The sequence below is a fragment of the Moschus berezovskii genome, chromosome 1, assembly GCF_049115385.1.
Source record: "Moschus berezovskii isolate FMDL1 chromosome 1, NW_MosBer_1.0, whole genome shotgun sequence".
Taxonomy (NCBI): domain Eukaryota; kingdom Metazoa; phylum Chordata; class Mammalia; order Artiodactyla; family Moschidae; genus Moschus; species Moschus berezovskii.
In genome coordinates this window covers 74709995-74719970 of record NC_142460.1, presented here as the reverse complement: position 1 = coordinate 74719970, position 9976 = coordinate 74709995, and the positions used below count along the sequence as shown (strand labels likewise).

At 41.3% G+C, this 9976-nt stretch overlaps 1 protein-coding gene across 1 annotated transcript in view; it reads left to right on the top strand.

The window, feature by feature from the left end:
- Window positions 1-1431: 1431 nt before the first annotated feature.
- Window positions 1432-9976, top strand: part of GUCA1C (guanylate cyclase activator 1C) — a 39974-nt gene continuing 31429 nt past the window's right edge. Inside the window, 4 exon segments of the mRNA XM_088831631.1 lie at window positions 1432-1486; window positions 1489-1546; window positions 1548-1629; window positions 4034-4042. Of these exon segments, the coding sequence (XP_088687757.1) occupies window positions 1432-1486; window positions 1489-1546; window positions 1548-1629; window positions 4034-4042 (204 nt within the window).

Genomic DNA, 9976 nt, shown 5'->3' with positions numbered 1-9976 from the left:
AACATGGGAATTGGGGAAATAAAGTGGAGTAAAGTTTAGGGGAGAAGATTCATCTTGGGACCAGATGACTCTAGAAGGAAATAATGTAATTCTGTTACTCTTAAATATGGATTGTAGCAAGATGGCTTGGGGACCTCACAGACAATTCATTTCCATTATTAGACCTTGGGTACAGTTTTTAGGCCCAGTGGCTCAGCTTTGATGTCCACTGGCAATTTGGGCTTGGCTGGGACCAGAGAAGTCAGATGCAGTTTGAGAGACAAAAGAGACAAGAACAGAAAAGGGGGTAGAGGCAGTGGCAAGTACAATGCCGGAAGACGCAGCTCAGTATTTTCCTTTTTCTGCAGACCACACTTTACAGCTGTCACATCTACAACTCTTCTTACTACTTATTATTTACTTATTTCCCTCTCTTGTACATATAATTCATTTTAACAATACTCAATATTTCATTTTTCCATGACTTAAAACACGTTCTTCATCTAAATTTATCTTGACAATATTCAGATGTGAGAAGGAAAACGTGCTGTGTGCTAAGTCGCTCAGTTGTGTTCAACTCTTTGTGACCCCGTGGACTGTAACCCACCAGATTCCTCTGTCCATGAGATTCTCCAGACAAGAATACTGGAATGGGATGCTATTTTCTCCTCCAAGGGATCTTCCTGACCCAGGGATCAAACCCGAGTCTCTTATATCTCCTGCATTGGCAGGTGGGCTCTTTTACCACTAGTGCCACCTGAGCACTGGTAGAAAACTGAAAGTGACTCCCCAGCCTGTGCCAGGCATCGGCGGGCCCTCAGTGGTCTCTGTCACAGTTGAGAAGGAAAATACTCTTAATACTATTTTACTGATGAGAAACTGGAGTCTTACCGAAGTAATAGTTCTATGTAGTTAACAAGTGATGAATAAAGCCTAGAACCCACACTTCCTGATTGTAAGTTCCTTCCATTAAGCCCCACTGTACTACTCAATAATGTAGGGGGGTGTGTGTGTGTGTACATGCTCAATCATGTCTGACTCTTTGTGACCCTGTGGACTGTGCCCTCTAGGCTCCTCTGTCCATAGAATTTTCCACGCAAGAATACTGGAATAGGTTGCCATTTCTTTCTCCAAATATAGGTGTAATTTATGGCTAACAATATGGCAAGGATTACCCTCTAAAATATTATCTCTGTCCTTTACAGAAAAGTATTTATCTGAATGGTGGTAAGCAACAATCCCATCAGATACTAACTGATGACCTTGGTCTTAAAATTGTACAGATGAAGTAATCACACTGGCTTTCTATTCTTATTTAGCCTATAGCTGTAAGAGGTTTAGAGGAGCTTTCTAAGGGCATATGTTAACCTCAAGTTTTAGTGAAGCGTGAGAGACTAAATTCAGAAAGACCTTACATGAAAATAGAGAAAAAGCTGTAGACTGTGAATCAGGATGGGGACTAGCAAATCTGTAGCGGGTGGTGAGACAGCAGTTCCTGCTAATGAGACCTGTGGTTCAGAAAACTTACAATGGAATACCCATCCAGTCTGCAGACACTGCCTGAGTTTGACATGCTTGGGTCTGCAAGGTCTGAATCAAAAAGCCAGTCAACATGTTGATCAAGTCTGTAATACCATGGACAAGAACAAGGTAAGAACTTTTACTCATCATTTGGGTATGGTTCTGCATTTCCTCCTTTTTTCAATAAATAAAATAGCCTGAGGTAAAATGTGTGTGTTCCACCGAATTGTGAGGTCTTCAGAGAACCCGCAGCTTGTAGGTAAGTGAGTCATTAAACACATTTAGCACTGCCGGCATGAAAATAATTGGGAACTAGCCTCTCCGCCCTTGGAAATGTTCTGCATGTAGGGAGTTATTTTAAAACCAAATTAAATCTCGGCATGGAATTCTAATGCTATCGTTTAAACAAATCTAATAAGCGCAGATTGATTTACAAAGACTGTTTTCAAAGTATTTAATGCATTGGTGACATTTTATAGAAAAGCAAATTATAGGAACCTACTTTTAAAAGTGTGATTGCATCTGGATTGGAAGATAAAATCAATACAAATTAGCCAACATGTTGTTCATACTCAAATCAAAAGTTAGAATGCTTCATAATCCTTTCTTTTTCTTCATATCTGACCAATTTAGTTTGGGGAAAGCCAAAAAAAAAAACCAAGTACAGTTTTAAATTCAGATAAATGTTAGTTGCTAAAGATTGTTACTCAATTATTGTCTCAAATTTACTCATTCCTGAGGAGATACTGCATATTTAATTACATGTCTTAAAAATAGAAAAATGAGAAAAGAAAAGCATAGGATGGGAAAAATAAGACAAGTAACAATCTGAAATACTGGGCTAAATTCTTTCTGTATGCTTTTCCTTGTACATTTCAGTTGTTTTACCTATAGATTTGTATATTTCAAAATGTACTGATTCCATCTAGAATAAAAAGCAAGGGAAAATACTACTCATAGAAAAATAGATGACTTTAGAAGACTGTGCATGATAATAGAAGATAAAGAAGGGATAATTAACTCAGTACAGTTAAAGCTACTGGTTGTCCATTAGGATGTACGGAATCAAATACAGCTTTTAGAGCTTTTAGAGCCAAAAAAACACAAAAAACAGATGACTCAGATTAACAGCCAGGAATTTGGGAGTTTTAAACCTGAGTAAAATTAACAGCCATTTTAATCCTTGTGGCAATGACAGAAACAGAGTTTTTTGGGGGACTTTATTGTCCTTTGTTCTTTGTTTTCAAATATGCATTAAGGACTGCATGCTTATCATGACAATGTTTTCTTCCTCATTAATTTAGCAATGTAGATGCAAGCAAACCCAGCTCTACCCACAAGGAGCTTAAAAGTCAGTAGGAAAATGAGGCAGATTCTGCTTTCATTCTTAGCTATGAAAAAGGATTTTGATATGCTATAGAATGTTTATGATCCCTTCTCAAATCATATGTTGAAACCCCAGACCCCGATGTGATGATATTTGGAGGTGAGGGATCTTGGGGGTGATTAGATCATGAGGGCAGAGCCTTTATGAGTGGGATCCCTTATAGAGAGGCCCCAGAGAGCTCCCAGCCCGTTTCTCCATAGGTGGACACAGCGAGAAGACAGCTGGCTACGAACCAGGAAGTGGGCCCTCACCAGACACTGAATCTGCCTGTGCCTTTGATCTTGGACTTCCCAGCCTAAGAACTGTGAGGAATACACTTTTGTTTAGACCTTCCTGTCTGTGGTATTTTTGTTGTAACAGCCTGTCGTGCACACTGTCATGTCGTGTCTCTTTGCCTCTGCCTGTGTTACGCCTTTCTTTGCATGCTTCTTCACGCGCCCACCCCCCATCCTTCTGTGTCTAACTCATGTGACTGTTGCTGACCCTACTCTCCGTGCCTGCTGTGAGCTTCCCAGTGGAAGTCTGCTGCTACAGACTAGCTCTTCAGACTCTGACGGTGGTATAGTTTAGAAAATAAGCTATCAAGTATCAAGTACTTTAGTTATTTTTCGAAGGTGTTGATGTTATGTCCCAGACCAGCAATTTTGTTGTCAGCCCTGTGTTTGTGAAAGCACTGTGGGTGTCAGAGGTTTCTATGCAAGAACAGGAACATGGTGTCAAGGAAGCAGAGGCAGATTGTGGCCAAAGTGTCTGGGATGTGTGTGCCACTGGAGTGAGAATCCTCCGTGACGGTTGTGGGACAGCCATATCAGAGCTCAACTGAAATGACTTGGAAGGTCTGCTCTTCATGATTTATCATCAGTTCAGTTGTTCAGTGCAATTCTTTGTGACCCCACAGATGGCAGCACGCCAGGCATCCCTGTCCATCACCAACTCCCGGAGCCTGCTCAAACTCATGTCTCTCGAGTCAGTGATGCCACCCAACTATCTCATCCTCTGTCTTCCCCTTCTCGTCCTGCCTTCAATCTTTCCCACCATCAGGGTCTCTTCCAATGAGTCAGTTCTTGGCATCAGGTGGCCAAAGTATTGGAGCTTCAACTTCAGCATCAGTCCTTCCAATGAATATTCAGGACTGATTTCCTTTAGGATGGACTGGTTCGATACCCTTGCAGTCCAAGGGATTCTCAAGAGTCTTCTCCAACACCACAGTTCAAAAGCATCAATCCTTCGGTGCTCAGCTTTCTTTATAGTCCAACTCTGACATTCATACATGACTACTGGAAAAACCATAGCTTTGACTAGACTGACCTTTGTCGACAAAGTAATGTCTCTGCTTTTCAATATGCTGTCTAGGTTGGTCATAGCTTTTGTTCCAAGGAGCAAGTGTCTTTTAATTTCATGGCTGCCGTCACCATCTGCAGTGATTTTGGAGCCCAAGAAAATAAAGTCTGTCACTCTTTCCTTTGTTTTCCCATCTATTTGCCATGAAGTGATGGGACCAGATGCCATGATCTTAGTTTCCTGAATGTTGAGCTTCAAGCCAACTTTTTCACTCTCCTCTTTCACTTTCATCAAGAGGCTCTTTAGTTCTTCTTCACTTTCTGCCATCAGGGTGATGCCATCTGCATATCTAAGGTTTCTCCCAGCAATCTTGATTCCAGCTTGTGCTTCATCCAGCCCAGCATTTCACGTGATGTACTCTGCGTATAAGTTAAATAAGCAGGGTGACAAGTTAAATAGCCTTGACGTACTCCTTTCCCACTTTGGAACCATGTTGTTCCATGTCCAGTTCTAACTGGCTTCTTAACCTGCATACAGATTTCTCAGGAGGTAGGTCAGGTGATCTGGTATTTCCATCTCTTGAAGAATTTCCCATAGATTGTTTTGATCCACACAGCCAAAGGCTTTGGTGTAGTCAATAAAGAAGAAGATGTTTTTCTGGAACTCTCTTGCTTTTTCTTTGATCCAATGGATGATGGCCATTTGATCTCTGGTTCCTTTGCCTTTTCTAAATCCAGCTTGAACATCTGTAAGTTCACGGTTCACCTATTGTTGAAGCCTGTCTTGGAGAATTTTGAGCATTACTTTGCTAGCATGTGAGATGAGGGCAATTTTGCGATAGTTTGAACGTTCTTTGGCATTGTCTTTCTTTGGGATTGGAATGAAAACTGACCTCTTCCAGTCCTGTGGCCACTGCTGAGTTTTCCAAATTTGCTGACATATTCAGTGCAGCAGTTTCACAGCATTATCTTTTAGGATTTGAAATAGCTCAACTGGAATTCCATTATCTCCACTAGCTTTGTTTGTAGTGATGCTTTCTAAGGCTCACTTGACTTCACATTCCAGGATGTCTGGCTCTAGGTGAGTGATCATACCATCGTGATTGTCTGGGTCATGAAGATCTTTTTTGTATAGTTCTGTATATTCTTGCCACCTCTTCTTAATATCTTCTGCTTCTGTTAGATCCATACCATTTCTGTCCTTTATTATCATCAAGATATTTATGATTTCTGTCTCTTTTTATGATTTATCATAAAGATACCATTTTTCTTAGGAAGCAAGTAAACCTACGCATGATGATTAATGCCACAAAAGTTGTGGGGATCTCAACATAGAATCAAGTCATGAAATGAGAAGAGTAAGAATTGCTCATTATCAGGTGATAGCAAGAAATGATATGCAGTTGTGCACAGGAAAACAAAAAAAGCCATATATTTAATTAGATCAATAAAACTATCAGCTGTCCAGAAACCCAAACGATTTACTCTTTCAAAGGAGCTCCTCTGCAGTTTTGCTATTCTGGATGGAAATCATTCTAAAAGACTTTCCTACTTCCTAAAAGTGCTGGTAAACATTTTCTTGATATTAGCCATTATTATGAACATTGGCTGTTACATTTATGAAATGCCAAGTACATATGCCTACTGAAGTTGCTGTGGCTAAATTTCATAATGTCAGAAATCCTGAAAGTACATGCTTTTGTCGTGTTTGCTTTTCTGTTCCTTTCCCTGCTGTCAAACATACCATACCCAGCTTTCTGATTGTTACACTAAAAAGCTTCTAGTCTTTTTCTCCCCTGCCATTTCTGACTGGCTTTGGCTTGTACTCAAGCCTCTTAGAATAGTGCTTAGAGTAAATAGATTCCAAAATTTAGAGTATCAAGTTTATTCCTTTGGCTAATCACACTCCCTTGTAGGCTGATATTTGACACTCAGTAAAAATTTTGTTGTTCAGTCGCTAAGTCGTGTCCGACTCCGTAGCCCCATGAACTATAGCCCGCCAGGCTTCTCTGTCCATGGGATTTCCCAGCAAGAATACTGGAGTGGGTTGCCATTTCCTCCTCCAGGGGATTTTTCGACCCAGAGATTGAATTTTAGTATACCAATGGGCTATGCAGAGAACAAAATTTACCAGAGTCACTAAAATGAGACTTCTGACTTTTATATTAATCTACAATTGTGAGAGTAAGGAGGAAGATTAGTGGTATACTGGGAAATGTTAACAACTAGTGTTCTGGGGAGAAATAGCCCTGGTAACATTTGCTGGTTTCCATGGTATAAATATGCCCACCCTGGCCAATTTCAAGCTAACAATCATTTAATACTTGGCTTGCAAATTTCCTGAAAATTTAACTGTAAGCCCCTACCAGCAGGTAGAATAAACTCCAGCACACCACTGGGATGGGTAGAAGAGTCATAGAGTTAAATCCTTATCATTTGCTATAACAAGAAGTAGATAAAGTCTAAAACTGATAAATCAAGACATAAGCAGAATAAGCATCTCAATTGTAAACATGTAAACAGAAGGCTAGAAAAGAAAAAGTTCAAAGTTTTAAATTATAAGTCTTTTAATTTTAGATATGTACATGTATGATATACATTATAAAAATAAAAATGGATTTTTAAAATTTTATAACAGAAATGGAATAAGGGTATTATTAGCCAATCTTTGTAGGTGAGGTCAGTGATGGAGATTGCTCTCCTCCAAACTAAGGTCTTTTTCTGTGCAAGGCACAACATAGATTCCTTCATTTCTACCACTAGGAATTGTCCCTTTCATTATGGAAATCCTATGGACTTGAAGCTGAGGGTGGTGTTGTTCAGTTGCTAAGTCATGTCAGACTCTTTGCAACCCCATGGACTGCAGCACACCAGGCTCCTCTGCCCTTCACTGTCTCCTGGAGTTTGCTCACATTGAAGTCCATTGAGTCAGTGATACTATCAAGCCATCTATCCTCTGCCGCTCCCTTTTCCTTTTGCCTTCAATTTTCTCCAGCATCAGGGTCTTTTCCAATGAGATGGCTCTTCTCATCAGGTGGCCAAACTACTAGAGCTTTAGCTTCAGCCTGACCCAAATTTGGTAGTGAGTAACTTCTCAAAACATGACGTCTCCATTAAAATATACAACACAGTGAAATCATGTAATAAACCCACAAAGGGTGAGACAGTGGGACTTGAAGTTAAGTGGGCTCCAAGGACTGACCAGGGCCACCTCCTTCCCCACATGTACACCATTGATTTCCTAGGGAGAATGAGTCTTTATCTAACAACTCCCTGCCAAAGCAAAAGATGATAGAAGGCTGATGAGCATTTGAGCTGGGTCTGGGCCAGCACCAGTATTCCAAAAACATTATGAAAAATGTTATTGCTGGCTATCAGTTCCTAAGAGTCTGTGAGAGTGGACACGGCTGCACTGTTCTTACCTGAGTATCCACATGCTTCACCTGGAGATGGAAGCAAAATGCCCAATTCCCTGGAAACTGCTTCCTAAACTAGACAGGACTTGCACTCTGGGATCTAAGCATCCAGCGTGAGTGATACTGAACTTCTTAATGCTTCTGCTCTGCTGAGATACAGGCAGAGCCTGGCCAGGAAGGAGAGCTTGCACTGCTGTTCCTCCTGTGCTCCTTTCATTCCAGCTGCACTGCTTTCTTCACGCTATACCTTCAGTTTGCTCTGCTTCGTTTCACTGTTCTCTTTTTAAATGCAAGTGATGCATGTATTCATCCTAATGAAACAAAAGTGCAGAAATATGAAGAATAAAAATGAAAAACTAATCATCCCCTTTAAGGCCCACATGTTTCCCAAGACAAGGCACCAAGCCCAGTGGCATAAAGTGGATGGTTGAACAAACATTTACTGAGTCATTGAATAAAATAACAAGGGAAGTGGCAACTCTAGTAGCCTTTTATACATGGACCTCTTTCCATTCTTCTCTCTCCTTCACCTTCCCCTCTTTTCCCCATATTTACACCAAGGAGGGCTACTGTGTCTTCCAAATTTTAACGTAGTGATCAACTGGAGTGATTATCTCAATTATCTCACAAATTTTAAATGCCTTTTTCATTTGTGTGTTCAGTTCAGTCGCTCAGTCGTGTCCGACTCTTTGCGACCCCATGAACCACAGCACGCCAGGCCTCCCTGTCCATCACCAACTCCCCGAGTTCACTCAAACTCATGTCCATCAAGTCGGTGATGCCATCCAGCCATCTCATTCTCTGTCGTCCCCATCTCCTCCTACCCCCAATCCCTCCCAGCATCAGACTCTTTTCCAGTGAGTCAACTCGTCGCATGAGGTGGCCAAAGTATTGCAGTTTCAGCTTTAGCGTAAGTCCCTCCAATGAACACCCAGGATTGATCTCCTTTAGAATGGACTGGTTGGATCTCCTTGCAGTATAAGGGACTCTCAAGAGTCTTCTCCAACACCACAGTTCAAAAGCATCAATTCTTCGGCGATCAGCTTTCTTCACAGTCCAACTCTCACATCCATACATGACCACGGGAAAAACCATAGCCTTGACTAGACGGACCTTGGTTGGCAAAGTAATGTCTCTGCTTTTTAATATGCTATTTAGGTTGGTCATAACTTTCCTTCCAAGGAGTAAGCGTCTTTTAATTTCCTGGCTGCAATCAGCATCCGCAGTGATTTTGGAGCCCAAAAAATAAAGTCTGACACTGTTTCCCCATCTATTTCCCATGAAGTGATGGGACCAGATGCCATGATCTTCGTTTTCTGAATGTTGAGTTTGTGTAGCTGGTAAGAATTTAAAGCATTTAAAACATGTTGCTTTAGTTTTCCACAATTAAGTTCTATTTTCAGTCCCTGTTTTTCCTAGGAGATTTCTCCCTCAACTTTTCAGGGTTGCCTTTGAAGCCCTGGGTGCCTCTAAAACTCAAGGAATTAACAGGGCAGAGGGGCATCTGCCCCACCCTTGTGTTTGCTGAGACAGAATCTCTCGTCACCTCCTGCTTCACATGGCGAGGCCTGCTGTGTCGGATTCTCTCCCTTGGCTCTTGTCTCTACTCTTAGCCACAGACGCCTGTTAGGCTGGCTCAGAATTGTCTGGCCAAACACTTCTCACAGCCTTTCCTCCCAAGCTCAATATGTTCTACCCAGTAAATCACAGGTGCTTCTGAAACTGTTAGGTAGCATTTCAGGAGCTCTGAAGAGCTCTGGTCATTTGTGGGTCAGCACAGAAAGAATTTAGCTGGAAGAAAAGTCATAGACAAGTGATTTATTAGAATAAAGTGAGAGGGTGCTGTCTTGAGTACTTCATGACTTACATGTTTGTAATCAAAGAACGTGGGGAGGGGAGAAGACCTTCTTCATCATTCTTGAGTGGACATGATGCTTTCATCATCAGCTTCTCCTCCTGAGCAGGGGAGTTTTCTTGTCCCTATATGGTTAAGCTAGGTTCACAAATTATTAATTTTTATGTGTGCTGAGAGTATGTCCTAATTTACTGAGCTCACTGGGCAGGATGTGGGGCTCATGCTACAATTGTTTTATTGTTTGGGGGCATGTCTCTTGGTTTAGTTACATGATTCTGTTGCTGAGAAAGCCTGCTTGGTGTTGTGGTTAAGCAAACTTTCTTTCTTGAATGATCATTAGCTTACAGGTACTAAAAAACAGAGACATCACTTTGCCAACAAAGGTCCTTCCAGTAGTCATGTATGGATGTGAGAGTTGGACCATAAAAAAGGCTAAGCACCGAAGAATTGATGCTTTAGAACTGCGATGCTGGGGAGGACTCTTGAGAGTCCCTGGGATAGCAGGGAGATCAAACTAGTCAGTCCGAAAAGAAATCAG